General features: G+C 40.6%; 3 protein-coding genes across 4 annotated transcripts; 1 reads left to right on the plus strand and 2 right to left on the minus strand.

The window, feature by feature from the left end:
* Nucleotides 1–11: 11 nt before the first annotated feature.
* Nucleotides 12–5,707, minus strand: mats (mob as tumor suppressor). Its single transcript, XM_053749568.1, has 5 exons — nucleotides 5,499–5,707; nucleotides 5,114–5,280; nucleotides 3,375–3,602; nucleotides 2,858–3,021; nucleotides 12–2,096 (listed from the first exon to the last, which is right to left on the minus strand). The coding sequence occupies exons 1-5, from the start codon at nucleotides 5,510–5,512 to the stop codon at nucleotides 2,016–2,018; spliced, it is 654 nt and encodes a 217-aa protein (XP_053605543.1). The 5' UTR covers nucleotides 5,513–5,707; the 3' UTR covers nucleotides 12–2,015.
* Nucleotides 5,708–6,880: 1,173 nt separating this feature from the next.
* Nucleotides 6,881–8,094, plus strand: ND-MLRQ (NADH dehydrogenase (ubiquinone) MLRQ subunit). The gene is made up of 3 exons (XM_053749571.1): nucleotides 6,881–7,042; nucleotides 7,154–7,300; nucleotides 7,956–8,094. The coding sequence occupies exons 1-3, from the start codon at nucleotides 7,001–7,003 to the stop codon at nucleotides 8,010–8,012; spliced, it is 246 nt and encodes an 81-aa protein (XP_053605546.1). The 5' UTR covers nucleotides 6,881–7,000; the 3' UTR covers nucleotides 8,013–8,094.
* A 703-nt stretch (nucleotides 8,095–8,797) lies between these two features.
* On the minus strand, nucleotides 8,798–18,416 carry ALiX (ALG-2 interacting protein X). 2 transcript variants are annotated; one of them, XM_053749547.2, is made up of 14 exons: nucleotides 18,097–18,416; nucleotides 17,513–17,631; nucleotides 16,234–16,361; nucleotides 15,780–15,933; nucleotides 14,975–15,147; nucleotides 14,706–14,861; nucleotides 14,178–14,336; nucleotides 13,892–14,104; nucleotides 13,332–13,571; nucleotides 12,480–12,665; nucleotides 11,842–12,135; nucleotides 11,479–11,631; nucleotides 10,338–10,446; nucleotides 8,798–9,697 (listed from the first exon to the last, which is right to left on the minus strand). In XM_053749547.2, exons 1-14 carry the CDS (start codon nucleotides 18,378–18,380, stop codon nucleotides 9,483–9,485), a joined length of 2,583 nt encoding a protein of 860 aa, XP_053605522.1. In that variant the 5' UTR covers nucleotides 18,381–18,416; the 3' UTR covers nucleotides 8,798–9,482. The 2 variants fall into 2 exon arrangements, with proteins under 2 accessions (XP_053605522.1, XP_053605524.1); XM_053749549.2 differs by lacking the exon at nucleotides 11,479–11,631 and having other exon boundaries at nucleotides 10,338–10,378; nucleotides 12,048–12,135; nucleotides 18,097–18,400.
* Between the last annotated feature and the right edge of the window lie 367 nt (nucleotides 18,417–18,783).

An 18,783-nucleotide genomic window follows, 5' to 3' on the forward strand; every position in this document is an offset into this window, starting at 1 on the left:
GTTTTCGGTTGTGTTTTTTTGAGCGCCTTTCATTGACAAGACTAATTTCAATACGTCTATAGGTCGTGGTACACTATACATTTGAACATTGTCTGGGCTACTTTACAATACCATTCCATTAAAATGCTCAAAAGTAGTTCACAGCCGTTCACAGTAATCTATATATAGATTATTACTAATGGTAATCAGAACTAATAATGGTAAGGTAAATTGAAGATTCGTCTGTGTTTTACGACCGGTCGCTTGCCTGACGTCAACAGTCTTTGGGAATGCAGCTGTGCTGTCAAGACTTTGCCACAAACATCAAGGAACTCCCCACCGAGTGTATTATTTCTAATAAAATACTATAAATTCATTATTAGTATTTTTTTAATTTTGAGTCCTGGACAGTCCACTTTCTAAGGCTATGAAATGTTGATTGTGATAGGGTCTCATTATGTGGAATTCATTAAACCACTAGATTACTGTACAATATAGCAGCGAAGGAGAGCCGTTTCTCGTATTTACGGTTGGCCACGATGTCCTGTTGCCTCAAGTACCAGGAAAACATCATCTTGAGGGCTTAGTGCGGGTTTGCATTTCATTTCTCATTATCAAATCGATTAGAAGTGAGAAGCAGTAAACCAATGGTTCGCTGCGTCTCACTGCTGTCTCTCACACATGCTCACACGCATGACGTTGAAACACATACATCTAACCAGTCGTGCTACACGAAAGAGAAATACTATTATCATTCGAAATCTTCACTATGTTTCCTGTACTTGCTACCACAGAACATTGTCACCGTAATTAACGAGGGTTCTCTCTTCCTAAAAATAGTTTTACAATTAAAATCTCCAATTCGATCATTAACACAATGTTACAGTTACAATAAATAAAGTAAAATTCAATTGTCCTAAATAAATGTTACCTCGTCAGAAGTCAGTTTTGGTCTGCGCACGTTTTGACTCGCCATCTACATAAATCATAATTGCTTTATTTTTTTTTTTTTCGATTTTACTTAATTTTTTATCCGTTCAAATAGAGAATCTATCACAAATTCGAGATCTATATTCTGAGCACACAGACCAAAATGTCTTGTGACTTCAATAAAAATAAATTAATCTTATAGATACAAATAGCACTTCACAAGATTCAGTATCAGTTGTGCTGGCGGCGCTCGTGAAACTTAAGCGTCTGCCAGCACGGGGTCCTCGATTCAAACGTTTAAGATCTACCTAGGCCACGCCAAATGTTACCAAAATTATAATCTATTATTAACATATCCAATAAAAACGCTTTTATCTTGAGAAAATATAAAAATCCTTACTAGTACAAAATGCTCGTCTGCTATTTGGTAAAAAAAATTCGACAAACTTATCAATAGTACCTAGAGTACGCCCTACGAGTCAATTCGCAATGTACAATACATCTGTATCAAATATAGATTCCAATGATGTAAAATTGCTTATAGGTATCATTATTATCATAGGAAGGCATCATCCCAGCATTCAAACTCCACCAATACACTACTACGAAGCTACATATACCAATAAACAAACTTATCTAAAAACAACGAATTCAGTGTAAACTCGTTTGTGTTTTATAAGGGTTCAATAAATATTCATAATATGAAATGGTTGATGGCGCTACTTACAGTTATTGGCGCCATTTACATGCTTTATATGGTCGTCTGCCCGCCATTGTTGTTTGTGTTAAACTATTACAATTTCGTTCCAAACTGATCGACACAAATGGGATGAAGATGATAATGGTCTGCTTGCTGTCACTCGATTTTTCGTATAGAATGTTCTCAAATATCTTATATTTTGTGGCCGCGCTATCGCATCGCGTCGAACTCCAAATGGCAATGCTCCATGTAGGCCGACAATAGTCGGAAGGCAGCCGCGCGCATAAAGTCGATGGAACTGAAATTGTTCTGTGCAGTCAATTCGCCAACCAAAAATGCAACTCGGAGGAGAATACAAAATAAAATGATCATTAGCGTTGTGTGTAGCGGCGCGGCGGCGGAGTCATCATCGCGCCTCCTTGGCCGTCAGCTTCTCGATGAGCTCGTGCAGCGGCGCCAGCTCCCGCCGCTCGATCAGGCTGAACTCCTGCCGACGCGACACACGTATACGATCTCAGATAATAAACAAACAGGTCGAGTGCGAGTTGAATGTTTTTATTAAATTATTACTACTTACTAGTGATGTTTTACTGAAATATTTTCCGTAAAACATCTTATAATAAGTTTATCATTTTATTTTCAATTACTAGAATTCGGGTTATATCGGGTTTCCTGTAATCTACAAGCAATGCAAACTATATTTAATTTATGGACTGTGTGACCTAGTCGAATACAAATATCGGACCGGCTTACAGCCGCGTACATATTATATATCTAGGTATAGGTACTAGTTCTCTGTTGTCTAGTTAATGAATGTACACAGAGCTGTCGGACGTAAATAGTGGACGTAACCTTGGGCTCACCTTAAGCGCTCGGACGCTAGTCTTGTGTAGTTCGTGAACAAACTAGTTCGTAAGAGCGATCTTATGGACGAATTGAGCGCATTAGTTCCCAGATCCGTCGCTACTTAGTTCATTTCTTTCGTTTTCGATGGCGCTGTCAGAGCGCGGCGCCACTATTAGTGCGCCACAACAAGTAGGTCTTTCTCACTTGAAGTGATGAACTAACGAACTAAAAGATCCCGGTCGCGAACTATAATGCGCAAGGCTATCGGACGCCGACAGATATCTGGCGGCGGTCGGACGCTTCCGAAGGGACTGCACACCCAACTGTGCTCACATCAGTCGCAGCTGTAAGCCGTGTCCGATAATTTGTTTTCGGCTTTAACATGATAATTTTAGTATAGACCTGTACAAAGAAGATGAAGTGCTTGAAGGAGGTGTTGAGGTGCGCCTCCTCGCCGAGCTGCACCACCTGCGGGAAATGCTGGTGGTAGATGTGCGCGTACACGCGGAACAGGCGCTTCAGGATCGTCTTCGCGATCGACAGGAAGTTCTTGGGGAACGGCACGCCTGTCGCCAGACAATACATTTCCTTTGATTATTTGATTTTATTATTTCACTATATGATAATTTGCAGTCGATACAGCTTGATTATCACAATGTGATATAACACAATACACTTTATCTATACATATAATATAAAAGTAAAAATATTTTGTCCATATATTTAGTATTTTTGACTGAAATGGATAGAGAGACAATTGAAAATAATGAAAGAAAGCAATTTTTTGTCTGACCTATGATCACGCTTATCTCTGATTTACTTAAAACTTTCACCAATTATATATAACTCAGCAAAACATTTAAAGTTTGTTTCATAAAAGTCGTTTCATCAAAATGTTTTAGTCAGCCTATAATAATACCTATTTTAGAAGGAAAGAGCGTTTCATCATCGAGCTGGTCCTGCGCCCACGTCATCAGGTAATCGATGTACTTAGGCGCAGAGCACTTGATGGGCTTCTTGACCGTGTGGCCGTCGGCCCAGTGGTACTCGTACTTGGGCCCCGCAGACATCACCGCACAGGACTCCTCTGTGCAAAACTCTGTGATGGTGCCGTACAGCATGTTGATCTGATTGAAGAAGTCCACAGCTGTTGGGACAAAAGCAAAATATGTATTGGGGTATTGTTTGTGTATACTTTTCCAACCAAGCGGCGAATCTGTCCATCTCAGTCACAAATCTTTGTGCAAAAGAAATTGGGGCCGCAGGTCGCATTTCTGATAGATAAGATAGTTTATTTGTAGTAAATAAGTTACTATACCATTTAGTTGTCGGAAAATTACTACTGAATACAACCATACCGTACCACAAATCTCAATGATTCAAAATAATATTAACTATGTAGTGACAAGCATTGAATACACAAGGTTGATTTTTTCACAGCTGAGATAGACCATGGACCTGACTATTTAATATCAATTTCAAGTTGAAAGTCCAGACAACAAATTTTACTATAATATTTCAGTTCCGTTTTTACCTTTTAATTTAAAGAATTCTAAAAACATTTTTGAATTTTGGGGAGAAGGAAGATATGTAGGCGGTACAAAAGCTTACATATGCCAGGAATTTATCTATAATTGAGTAATGAATGATGAGTAACAGGAAACCTTTACAGATAACTAGTCGTATGTATGAAACAATATTTGAATGAAAATGCACAATGACAGGGAGCACCCTGTGCATTGTACATTGCTGGTATTGGTGTCAAGCATTCAATGGAAATCACTTTTTCTATTTATAGTATAGCCCAGAAGTATAGTAGGCAATAATGGGCATGCTGCCCATTGCATGATGAAACAGTGGCTTAAGGTGTTCTTGTGTTGTCAAGGTTCCCTGCATTTACACTGTCTTCAAACCAAAAACAACACTGCACTTACTGTTTGGCAGCAGAAATATATGACTTTTGCACCAAGGTTACCTCTGGTTAATAATGACTATTTTGTTGAGATTTTGTATAATCCTCCACAGGAGACCATATTCAAATTTATAACAATATTTGCAAAATTACAAAGATGTAAGTATCCCAAATTTGGTACAAGCCAAAGCATTTATTCAGAAATCAGACCAAACATTCATATCAAATTTTAAATTATATAGGTAATGAGAGATACTCTCAAACTAACTAGCATTTCTGAGCCACTGCTGAGTAGAAATGTCAAAAGAAACTCATTTAAACAGTGTTTGTCTCTATCATGTCAGATGGACTTACCCACAGAATACAGAAAACTAGGGAAGTGTCACAAGACAAATTTACTACAGTACTTGTATCACCAAAAACATACATCAAATGGTATAAACAAATATGGTGCACTACAAGTATGCTTTCATTGGTTATCTTTAAGCCAAAATAGCCCAAATCAATCAATAGAGCATATTTGCAGTGAAACTAATTAAAACAAAGGGTGGTGCAAGATAATTGCTTCACTCGGTGACAAGGGAACAACTAAGGTGCTTGCGATAAAACACAGAATAATCATATGCACACCAACTTAAAATTTATATGGTTTTCTGCATACCATGGGTATAACAAAATACATTCTATGTATATGTGTTTGATTATATACAGATAATTTGGTACTTGTATAAAGGTTGTGATCTTACTGTTGACGGCGACCCACTCGTTGAGGTCCTCGCCTTCGGGTAGCATGACCGCGAGCCGCAGGTTGCCGGAGCCCAGCGTGGCGGCCGCATGTCGCATCAGGTCGTACTGGTGCGTGCCCTCTGGGATGTTCTTCTTGGGCTTGAAGGTCTTGTTCGAGCGGCTTCCACTGCAACATAATAGTTTTAACCCTATATACAAATAAGATAAGGTTGATTGTTGTGGTTGCGATCATAATCATCAATTAGGACAATTATTATTTACGTAGCCAATTGCAGTAAATATATAAAATAAAATGTAAACACGACGTCAGTGAAATATGTAACGTTTGTAGATAAAAATAGCAATTAGACATTCTAGATCAATGATCCGCAATGTTTTACTTACAAAAGGAAACTCATATTGATGTTATTACAAATACTGTCCACAATAATGTATATTGCTTAGGACTAAATTATTAAAATATACAACAATGTGTATAAACAAAATAATATCTTTTATGTGACAAGAACAGGATTCCACTATTATTTTTATCTAGGTAGGTAGGTAGTATATTCCAGGATTCCTGTTGCCTGACGAATATTGTCAAAAACTTGACTGGACATGGACTGGACTGACAATGACACTAGTTACCTAATTTTTTCTTTGCTAGCAACCCTAGCAACCAACCATAAGCAACCAGTCAGTGTTAACAAAGAAAAAATAGGTAGGTGTTCTGTTTGTGATTTAGTAAATTCTTTGAGTACCTACTAATTCCATGGCTGGACCTGACAGAATACATATTTTTCTTGCGCTTTCGCGCAAAGCCCAAGTACTTGTAATGCTTCAATGTAATGTTTTTATATCTGTGATGTAATGCTAATATCGCCCGTAGCTCAACCTACAATGTAATGTTTTTGTATCTGTAAGCCCAACCCAACTAAATAAATCATGTATATCATCCTAAATTGAATAAAGAATTTTGAATTTTAATTTGAATTCCATGAGCAAGTAACCGTTTAGTGCGCAAGAATAACTTGCGAACTTTAGGATGATGACATCACTTATTGACGTCAAAAATATTACTTAAACTAAGTCTACTGTCGGCTTCCAAAGCGCAGGTGAAGAAGAAGCGGCGCAACAATCTTTACCGCAGCCTTTTCTCCAAGGACGTCAGTTAACAAATATAAGTCTTATACATATATTAAAAATTAGGAGGACGAATTTACATCATTATTAAAAATGTGAAAATTTGAATGAATAAATAAAAATAAAAGTTGTATTTCCAATAAAATTTATTGAAAATTGACACACAAAAAAAATAGTAGATAGATACCTACACCGTAGTATTCATATTCATATTATTGATTTGCCAACCAAGTGTTACAAGGATTTTAAATTAATTAATGCGGTATAAAAGACACGATAGGGAAGACACATTAGATTTGTAACAAATAGTAATAAAAATAAGTAAACAAATCATAACTTTTTTATGAATCAACAGATTTTAAATGTAATGTTTTTATATCTGTGTGAATAACAGAGAAAGTATCACAGAAGAACGTTACATTGTGGTCTTATATCTGTGGTGAGTACATGTTTACCTGCAAATATTTTGTGAATGTGCGCAAATAAAGAATTAGTTATGATAATAGCCGAATTTTCTTTTCGTGTAAAGAGAAACGAAAGATATGATTACGAAGTATATAGTTTTCTCTATGTATACCGTGAGCGGATGATTCGTCACGAATCGCAATTTGTCACTGTCATTAAATGTCAATTTTGACATAGATGCTAATTAAACGCAGTTCTATCTCGGTAGTACCTACTACCTATATCTTATTTATATGGGAATTGATATTGATTTTCTCAAAAGAGTTTGCTTTTAATCCTTCGTAACAAATCAAAAAATGCAGGGCTTGAGCATCCAGAGCTTGAAGAAGCACAAAGCTGTAAGTGAGCTGTAATAAATTTATCATTTTAACTTTTACAGTTCTTACATAATTAACCTCAAAGCTTTATAGAAAATACTCCAGTGAAATTGGTTTTTATTATATGTCTAGTTGATCCCGTTGTACGTGTGCACGGGTATAGGCTGCGTGGGCGCGATTTTATATCTCGGAAGACTGGCTCTGCGCTCGCCCGACGTCTCCTGGAGCAAGAAAAACAACCCCGAACCTTGGGAAGAGTACAGGACAAAGCAGTACAAGGTAAAATTTAATTTCTTCTCTCTAGGCTCTCCATATGTAATACTATGTTCTTAATCCATGTCCTGTGTCTTTATAAACATGTCTCAATCATTTTCATTGTAAGCTGGGCCCTAAAATCATCTATCCAAATTATTTCATACAACTTGGTGTGAGCACTTTTTTATTACTTTTTTTATATTACTTTTTTATTTCCCATAACCTGTATTAGTGATGTTGCATGAATTATTTACATAATAAAAGAAATTGAGAATTGCATCCTTGCCAAACCTTGTTAGATTACTAGATGTTAGACTACATTATAATCCAGTTTCCTAGAAATATTTGATGTTTCAAAATTGAAAATAAAACTTACAAAAATTCCATAATAGTTGCTATATGGAAGAAAATTTTAGAGAAAAATAAAGTTCTTAAAATAAAATTACATACATGTGCAAAATATGTTATTTATCTTCTACTTTATTATATTCAGAATATGATTCTATGAACTAAGTTTACTACATCACTAGATTAAGACGCCTGGCAATACATTCACCACCAACTGTCAAAATGCATGCACCAACCATCACAATTCTTTACTCATATCAGTGTTCTAGCATAGTAGTAGTGCTTCTATTGTTGAAGCCCTAAAATAATGTTATTTCTTTTTTCTCCACAGTTCTACTCACCCAACAGGGATTACAGCAAGGAAGGGTCTCCAGCTCCCAAATACTAATCTGTGCATTAATAAATCAACAGCAGTGCTTACTTTATATATATAGAACTTTATGATTTAATAATTAGAAAATGTGATTCAATTGGATTTTTATTTATTAAAATAAGAGGCTCAAGAAAATTATCATAATGTGTAATCACATTATGATAATTTTCTTGAGCCTCAGCTTTTGTCTGTTGAACTCGAAAACTGAAACACATTGAGGTTTTGCTCCTGTGGGAATTTTGAGATAAAATATAGCCTACTAGCTTTTTACCCGAGGCTTCGCCCGCGTGAATTTTCCACGGGAACAGTTATTTTTCCGGAATAAAAGATACCCATGTCCTTCTCCATACTTTGTATGTAAAATTTCAAGAAGATTGGTTGAGTAGATAGAGCGTGAAAAAGTAACAAACTTATTTTCGCATTTGTAAAATAGCAATACACTAATACATTTTAGTTTCCCCAGCATAAAGGGTGGTACCACAGATATAAGACATTAAACTGTAATCACAGATGATCTGTGATTGTAACTTTCTAATATCTGTATATGGTATATCCTCCTGTACGAGTAGGATACAACATACAAACCCATCACCACCCCTTCAGTGGTTAAATGTAGAAAGATCCTTATCTGAGCACTGCGTAATAACATAAAACTGCTATCCCAAGTTTAAGTTTATAGCTCATATGGTTTATGCTGGGCGTTGATGAATCAAGTACTCGGTAAATAAAACATGTATAGAGATGAAACTTCAGGTCACGACATGGGATTAAGTTTATGGTGAAATATTTAAACTTTTCCATCATAAAAAACATAATTTATTCTAGATAGATTAGTAAACGTACATATATTTCATTGAAAACTAATAAATAGTCAAATTACAATATTATAAATTTACATTGGCGTGAGGGTTATAATATGCAATCTAATATACGAATATAACAGTTTAACAGCCGCGACCTGTATACCACCATCTTCTTCGGCCGTAGATTCAAGGCAAACAATCACAGCTATGCTCCCCCACCATGCGGCTGCCGGCCCATTGTTTTGGTTTCACAACTACCTATATTGTATGTGGCGACGCCGTGCAGTTCAACATTGGGAATAGTTAATAATTTACATTACATTAATATTGGTTAGTACTTTTGAGCCTTAAGTTTTACAAAATGCCTCAACATTCACGTCCTCCAAACACACGTAACAGATCATGCACCTTCTTTAACCTAAGATATAGATAATGCATAGTAATCATATACAGTATCATATGTATTATTTTCCACATACAGCACTATGAACAATGTAGATTGCTCTAGAGGGTTATTGGTTAAATTCGATCGCTCGCTCAGTCCCACACTTATGCGGTGCCTCCTTATTCCGAATCTCACTCTGGTAAATGGAAAGTGATCGAGGTATGTTTTATATTTCACAGAACAGTCGTTATCAATGTATTTGCATTTCGATGTGTGTGGACGCTGACGTAGGGTAGTTTACTGGTGCGGGTAGGGGTTGTAGCCGGCGGGCGGCGGCGGCGGCTGGAAGTCGGTCTGCGCAGGCGCCGGGTACTGGTAGGGCTGGTAGGGCTGCGCAGGCGGCAGGCGGGCGTGGTGGGGGTAGGGCAGCGTGGCGTACGGGTTGTAGAGCGCGGGCATCGGCGGCGGCGCGTAGTACGCGAACGCGGCTGCGCCGTACGGCACGGGCATGCCTGCGGGCGGAATATCACGTCAACGATGTCCTACAGTCTGTCAACAGAGTCAAGCAAACCGATGTTGCCAGCTAACGAGAGACGACTCCCTCGTTCATATTTTTTCTCTTTCTTGACAGACTGTACGTACATGTTTCGTATAGTTCTGTAAGCAAAAACTCAGATCTGACCATATAGTTTAGTATTCATATGCAATTTATTGCATACAACTCGATATGAACACATTTTTTTACATATAGTAGAAAACAAGACTGACTCATGCACGATCGATTTTCGCTCTTAAATAATCAATTGATCTTGGAAGTTCGTTTTTAAAAAGAGTGCAAACCTTGTCAGTTTGAGTGGTAAACCTTATAATGAACAAAATTCAGATTATAGACTGCCTAAATTTAAATTACTACGTCACTAGCTAAAAAGCGCTTGGCAAAAGGTTCACCAACAACTGTTGAAATTGGATCACCAACGTGTCATGCTTTTTCAGTCAATAACAGCGGTCTAGTAGTAGTAGTAGTGATTCCTTAGTCTAAGGATCCAACTCTTATGTTATGACATAAACAAATGACAAAAATAATGTCGAGTCGTGTTGTATCTTTATTGTCACATTTTTTAAATCTAAAAGTTGTAAACATGTGTAACTTGCCTTGGGGTTGTTGCGGGTAGGGCAGGGCGGAGGCAGCGGGGGCGGCGGCGCCGCTGGTGGAGGGGGGAGGGGGGCGCGGCGGCGGCGAGCGCTGCGCAACCACTGGCGGCTGTGCAGGACATGTACAAATACCGATACAGGTTTAGTATTTAAAAGAAACTGGTCAAGGGCGAGTTGAATTCGTGTTCCGTGCAATGCCAAAGTTTGTATTTAATTATTAGATTTTACCCGCAGCTTCGCCCACGTGAATCGTTTGTAGTGGAAGTGTATGTTTGTGTGTAGCGGAAACGTTTACCAAACTTTGACGGATTCGGCAAACATATATGGTTTTTCATTGCGGTAAATAAAAGCATTCATACAAACTACACGCGCTGGCGCCGGCGTGCGCCGATATTTAAAATTTCGCTGTTAGCATTTGTCTCGGTGTCGTTGCGGCAGCGAGTTTGTGCGTTTTTTCTTAGAAGTATTTACCTCCATGAGTAAGTAATGAGTGATAAATTAATTTCGGCATTATAAAAATGTATGTACTTATATTTTTTTCTTATCAATAGCGGTTATAATCATAAGTACTTGCCAGTTGTTAATAATTGCCATGCATTTCGGCTCGTGACGTCATTTCGTTTTGACATTTTGAACAACACTTTAAAAGATGATTTTTAAAATGGAACTATACAATCAAAACTTCATTTTTATGAATACCGTTATATGGAATCTTTCTTCAACATGCATTTTAATGTGTTTTCTTACAAGGCGGAACATAGCCTATTATCTTATTTTACTTTGATTGGAATGTAGCATTTTTTAAACCATTATATTCTCTATATCCTGAATGCCGTGTCCGGGAGCGCACGAATTAAATTAATATAGATACAATCGCGGATATATCAATACAATTCTGGAAAACATTATTTTATTTCTTCTTACAATACTTTTATAACAGTTCTGTATGGAGTCGCTGCGTCGTGCGTCGCTCCTAACAAAGCCCGACTTCGCAGCGGTTCGGTCGGTGAAATCCGTCGTGGTCTGCTTCTGCTTTAAAAAAATCTTTCCACTTTTGTTTACACAGAACGGCAACCTCCCGCTCGGTGCGGCAAGCTTGTTTAATCGCCAATATTAAATTGAATAAATTAGCCTATCATACCTCGTCGGCGGGGCGCTGCGGGGGCGCGGGCGCCGGGGGCGCCGGGCGCGCGGGGCGCGACGCCTCCTGCGTCAGGTCCTTCAGTAGCTCTTCCTTCTCCGTCTTGCGCGCGAAGCAGAAGTCCGACACCTTGTTCTGGAACGCTAGCAGCAGCTGTCGAAGAGATCACAGAGAGATTCATCATATGCCGACTTTGTGTTTTAAAAACGTACCGGGCAAAAATGCCGCTTGTAATGTAATCGTTTCCGCTCGCACAATCTGTCAAGGAAGTGAAATAACCGAGGGCGCTATGTCCTGTCGCCGGCGCGGAATCCGTTTTGTTCACTTCGTCGACAGACTGTCCGGCGAGCCCGAGAACCTGACCTGCGTGAGGTCGTTGTAGAACTTGACGCCTTCGCGGAGGTTGGAGGTGAGGTCCTGGAAGGCGTCGCTGGCGGCCGCCAGCCGGCCCAGCACGCGGTCGCGGCCTGAGGCGCCGCCGCGCGCGCGCATGAGCGCCGCATGCGCAGGCTGCAGCGCCGCCACCAGCGCCTCCTGCGCCGCCAGCGACGCCGCCGCCTGCCGCTGCAGCGGCTGCAGCGCGGCGCCCAGCGCGGCCGCCGACAGCGCGGGCTCGTCCAGCGCCCCGTCCGCCGCCAGCGCCGACAGGAACTTGTCCTGCGACCGACACACGCATACGATACTTAGCTGTCATGTTTAGGGGACTCGTGATAAACGAACGTCTAAATTATTATTTTTCCTCTTAATCGCAAGAAACGTTTTAATGCGGTAAAATTTTTGAAATGTCAGTTTCATACTTTTTTCGGTGTTTTTTTATTCAAATCTATTGTATTTGAATCCTCGTCCCTTGTAAATTCTGATTCATATACAGTAAATAAGAATCGAAGACTACGTTTAGATAAAACACCTACGAGAATCCCCATTAGAAAGTCACGAAATATCCTGTGAGGATGTATGTGTGACAGATTGTTATAAACCTAGAGCGCTGGGAGAGGACGTACCTTGAGGTCGAGCGTGACGTCCTGCAGCGCGCGCTCGAGCTCGTCGCGCTCCGCCTTGAGCTGCGTCACGCGCCCCAGCAGCGCCCGCAGCTCCGCCAGCGCCCCCGCATCCTCCGCATCCTCCACCTCGCCCGCCGGCACCCCCGCGCTGATGTCGCCCTCACTGCCGCTCAGCAGCTCGATGTTCTACGACGAACATATATAACACGACTCGTAATTAAACTAATTACTGTGACGCATCTTCAACAGGGTATCGTATGTACATATGGATGGAAGTTGTCTTGATCTCACAGTAAGCATCTGATCTCAAATAAATCTCCGAGATCTGAGTACGGCAGGCCTCGAGGCGTGACTCGAGATGAATCGGTCAAAGACGAAGTCATGTTCCACTAAGCATGTGTTCGTTGCAGTATGTGGAGGAATATCTCTACATGGGCCAGATATCGAGAAATCGCCCCCCGTACCGGCAATACCTGCAAAATGCTTCAGGTCCTTAATGCTCCGCCACCCTCTCCCTCCATCGTCGAGACCTGTGCGTACATACCTACTGTTCAATCAGTCTGTCAAAGTCCAGACTTGGGCTGCTTTTCCACCAGTAATATGCTACATTACTGCATAAGTTAATTCACCAATCTCATTCATTTATTCACATAGCACCTGGTTGAAACGGTTTTGCTGTTTTTGTTTGTGCAACGGATGGTGTTATAGATGCGTGCTAAGGCGATGTACTATGGATGCGTGCTATGGATATATGCTACGAATAGTGATACTGCAAATTTTTACGATTTCTGTAATCATGTAACTCGCAATTTACATTAGTTTAACAAAGAGTTGGGCGAGTGCGGGAGTTACCTCCTTGTGCTGCTGAAACTTCTGCTGCACGATGTTGTCGGCGCGGATGGCGTTGTCGATGATCTGGCGGTACTTGTCGGCGTTGGCGCGGAAGGCGGCCGTGAGCTGCGGCGACGCTGTGCGGCTCCAGCGCGCGCCGAACTGCTCACGCAGCGCCGCGTCCGCCTCCGCCTCCTCGCGCAGCTGCCGCTCCGCCTCGTCCAGCATGTCCTTGTTGCGCTGCAGCAGCTCCGGCAACTCCTGCTTCACATTGACATGAGACATTCACGTAAACGGCTAATACTTTGACTTCTGTACTATCCAGTCAGAACAGTCTTTATTTGAAGGTTTATTTTAACGGGAGCGAGCGAAGACGAGAGAGAAATCGATTTATAGTCTAATGGAAAATAACTGTATACTGAAAAATAGCTCGAGTAACTGATAAAAGGTTCAAATGATAATAAGATAAAACGAGAAATTCACCAGTAATACAAGAAACGAAATCGTAATCGAGCGGAATATGGACAGTGGAAAGGGGTGACTTGGGGCAACCTACGGCCGTTAAGAAAAGTGTAATCGACCTGCATGAGGCGATGCAGCTCGGAGACGCCGCCGGCGGCGCGGACGGCGGCCGCCTTGTCGCGGATGGAGGCGGGCAGGCCGGCGGAGCCCTCGATGCAGGCCGGCAGGCTCAGCGACGCCAGGATGCTGTTCAGCAGCGCCGTCGCGTCCCGCAGCTTGCCGATCTCCGCGTTGATCAGCTCGGAGCGGCGCGCCGCCGACGTCTGCAGCGCCTGTCACAAACACACGGTGAGGCTGGGCGGGGGCGGAGGCGGCGGCGGCGGCGGGAGGGGGGCGGCGACTGACCTGGTGCACGGCGGCGGGCACGAGCGCCGCGAACAGGTCCTTGCCGGCGCCCCAGCGCGGCGGCGGCTCCAGCGGCCGCGCCACGCCCGCGCGCGGCACCGGCTCCAGCAACCGCGGCTCCGGCACGCGCTCGTGGTAGATGAAGTCGTTGTCCTTTATCTGTGAGGACGTCACAGTCATTATTATCATCCTGCGTCGAGTGCACATTTTGCGGCAAACAATTCCTGCGAAGAAGGGTTTCATCTGACGAATCACGAGGTGATACTATAAGGGTTCCATTTTTATCCTAAAAAAAGGTATTGATAATTATTAAGCTAGCTAATCCATCTCGCACTTGACCGGTTTTTTTTGAAGATTAAACACAATTTTTATAACCATTAAAATCACAATAGAAATAATTCAATCAAACACATCGACCGAACGACCTTTTTGAATTAGCTTCCTTCCCTTCCTTTCGAAATTGGAAACAATTGACGAAAAAATGTATAAAAACTTCGATAACGTGATATGTGAGATGATTATAGTCACCGCGCTGGCCAGCTGTCGCGCGGCGCGCGGCGCGACGTCGGCGGCCGGGCCGGCGACGCCGGCGCCGCCGCCGGCCGCCGCCCGCAGCTGCTCCGTCGCCAGCTGCAGCCGCGCGATCTCCTCGCCCACCGCCTTGTTCTGCCGGCACACCTGCGCCTGGCGAACCAACGTTCACGTTCAACATTTTACAAAACAGTCATTGTAAGTTTCATTTGAAAGAGATATTACAAAATCTACTTGGAAGTAGTCTCTCGATGGCGGTCAGATACCTGGTAGTACTGCGCCAGCCCGCGCATGAGCGCCTGCTTGGCGCCGACGGCCGGCGGCCACGAGCGCTCCCACAGCTGCCGCACTTGATCCCGTTGCATTGCTCTCGACGCTTCCGTATACAACTCTTCCGCTTGAGCGCAGACCTTCGCTACCATGCTGTCTTTCATCTCGTCTGTTACACACAAGTATCATGTTTCAAAATTTTGTTCCAGCACACCGATTTAACTTTTTGGAAATTTATTATTTAAATTATAGATATTTTTCAATAAATATAATAAAACAGTAGAAAAAAATCTCTACAATGTATATATTTACATGAAAACAAAATTAGGCGATAAAGTCATAGCAATAGAGTAATGAAATGGAAATGGAAAAAAAAATCTGTCTGTATGTCTGTCTGTTTTTACCGCTAATCTCCGGATCTACAGGACGGATTCGAATGCAATTTTTTTGTTACATAACTATTAAGTCTAGGCAACGTATAGGGTATAGATTATTTTTTTATTCTATTTCGAAAATATCCAAAAAGCTGCTCGCTGTTTCGAAAAATGACACTTGTCAGAATTCCATAGAATAAGAAATGGGGTATAATTAGTCTTGCTCGAATATATTTTATTGGACGGTATTCGATGAAATTTGGTATATGGGTAGAATATAACCTGGAATAAAGCATATAAAGTACTTTTTATCCTGAAATTCTTACAAGAGTGAATCATTCGGACGCCGCGAATAAACAATAAGTTATTAACAATTTAGTGAGTAAAATTTCGATAAAAATGTTGGGTTAAAATTGCAATAAAAAACCTCTGATGCACTTGTAGACGATGACCTCCTGCGCCTGCGCAAGCATGAGCGCGGCCAACGCGGCCAGCGTGTCGGGGGCGAGGTCGGGCGTGGTCTCCTGGTGCACCGCCAGCAGCACGTTCGCCTTTAGGTAGCCGAAGATGCCCGCTGATTGCTGCGCCCGAAAACGACTAACTTACGATACATCCATCCCTGCATTATCCTTTCGCTTGCGTGACCGAACGACTTTGTGAGCCGATGCCCAGAGATGGGCAAAATTTATTCAAATAACGAAATGATTTAATAATGGCGAAATTTAGTTACAAAGTATTCGTAACTAATTTATTCGTGAATAAATTGTTTCTGTGAAATTGCAAAATTTTCAACATAAATGGTCATATGTTTTGATCGCGTCCATACAAAGGCCCAATAAAAAGATATACAAAAGAAAGAGTATCATGATTAATGAGCAGACCTGCAGCAGCTTGGCGGCGAGTTTGAGCGAGTCTTCTGTGTCGAGCGGCTGCTGCGCGGCCAGGGCGCTCTGCTGCGCCGCCATGTTGAATAATACGCACATGCGCTCGAACGCCAGCGACGACACCGCTGCAACCAATAAACACCACTGTACAACAACTACTTACTCAACAGGAGAAACTTGTGTCAATGTGAATCTTGTTATATAAGCATATATAACATAAGCATTTACTTTTTTATTATGCTACTAGCTTTAAAGTAAATTTCCCACAGGAACATTTTTTCTAGATAGTTAGGGCTTTGCTCCCATGGGAATTTCGGGATAAAACGTACCCCATATGTATGTGTGTTGAATAATAATAAAGCAGCTTCTGCAGGTGATGCATAGCCAGTTCACTTTATAAGTAAAATTATTCAATAAACTCCCTGCAGAGGCTATTAATCTGCCAATGAAAAATTTTAAAACTTATGTTAAGAAAAAATTAATGGATAAAGCGTATTACACAATTAACGCCTATTTGACTGATAACGACGCTTGGATCCTCCCGACAACTTTGCCACTCCACACATGATCTCCTATTATTATTTTATTCATAATTTTTAATTTTGTTATAATAATTCATATATTGTGACATTTAAATTTTATTTGTAAAACATGTACGTGATTTGTGATCTTCAAGTGTCTGAATTATACTTCTATTTTGACAAATAAGAATTGTAATTATGAAGTCATGGGAATCGAGCGTGTCATGCTCGGACTCGGATCACAATCATAACCTGTTTTGATATACCTTTTGACTATGTACATTATGTACTTTTATATATTATTAGAAAGAAAAAAAAAACATTGTAAGAAACAATAATGGTAAGCAGATCTGGCATGATTGGATCTGGTTTCTTTCGGCATTTCTTCTCAGCAGTGGTCGTTCCGAAATGCCAGTAGTTTGTAGCTTGTGAGAAATAACTATAAATATTGACGAGAAAAAGTGCCTGTGAAGGTCTAATTTCTGAATAAATGATTTGAATTTGAATTAAGGTCACTAATTAAATAATATATTTGAAAGTAAGTTTGTTTGTTTGTAATCTCTTCACATGTTATCTACTCGACCAAAATAAGAAGGACATAGGGCCTTTCATATCTGAAAAATAACTGCTCCCATGGGAAAACATATGGGTGAAGAAACAAGCAAAAGCTAGTTCAGTATAAACATATTTATCAAAAACTTTTTTTAGGAATATTCAGAGGATCTAAACTTCAAAATCATATGATGAGCACTTACTGAGACTCATTCGGCCTCCAAAAATCGAACCCTTGTCAAAGGCATCTTTCCACTTGAACGGGACCTGCACCTCCTGTGGCGGCAACTTGCTCTCCAGAGATGCGAGCTGATCATAGTAACTGAAGCCAAACACACAATGCTTTATCTGTTTTATATGACAATCTCAATCAGCAAGGTTACACCGCTGCATGATATTTCATATGTTGTCAAAAACCAACACAGAAACCAGTTTCTTGAGCAATCACATTTTATGAAGGCTATTTCTGTTTGGCAGTTTATTTTTGCTTAGTCCTAGGTCAACATAGCACATCTTAAACATTTTGTATGGTGTTATTTATTTGACACCGAGGCAAATTTCTCTGACATTCTAAATCAATCTCATTGAACATGAGGTTGATTTAGATGTAGATATAAAAGATATTCAATACCTGCTTGCCGATTGATGACATCATTGTTTTATTTGTTTTGATAGTAAGTCCTTGACTATAACAAAATTGACAATGCATATATACAACTTTATATATCTTCATTGAAACAAAATTAAATGAAACAGTAATTAATGGCACAAGTTATGAATGAGTCACCTGTATAAAATCTCCAATGAAGACTTCTCGAACACCTTCCAAATGGCGTTGGTCCTCAAGCGACTGAGTTCATTGAGCGCCTCAGAATAATCCTCCTGATTCTCACCAGTGTTGTATGTCGACTGGATTAGGTTCTTCAGTGGCTTTACGACATCTACGTCCGAAGACTTTTTCAAAGGAACAAACAACAACTCAGCCATTTCTACGATAGACAAAATATTAATCGCATGACAAAAATATTTTGCAAGTAGAGATGATGATAGAAATACTGTCAACAGTGTCATCTGTCAAGTCTCAGCACGTCATAATTGACAGTTCAAGTAGCAGGAGTAAGACCAGGACGCAGATCACACAAGACTTCGTGATCGCACAAGTCATAGATTTTGTGAAATCAAGAGTTGTGCGCGTAATCGATTACATTAGCAAAATTAAACATATGACAATGATTTACGACTAAAATACCTTCTTCGCAATACTGCCTATTTCTTGGCAAACTGTAGTTTAGTTTCCAAGACATGACGGCGACCAATTCTAATATTTGGTGACTAATTTAGAATTTATATCAAAGCAAAGTGGCCGTACCAGCGATCTGGTACGGCCACTTTGCTTTGATGTAACACGTTAAAATATCTCTTGATAAAATATAAAAATGATGATAATTTACTAAAATATCTGTGAAGAGTATGG

Source organism: Plodia interpunctella, chromosome 9 (genome assembly GCF_027563975.2).
Source record: "Plodia interpunctella isolate USDA-ARS_2022_Savannah chromosome 9, ilPloInte3.2, whole genome shotgun sequence".
NCBI classification, from domain to species: domain Eukaryota; kingdom Metazoa; phylum Arthropoda; class Insecta; order Lepidoptera; family Pyralidae; genus Plodia; species Plodia interpunctella.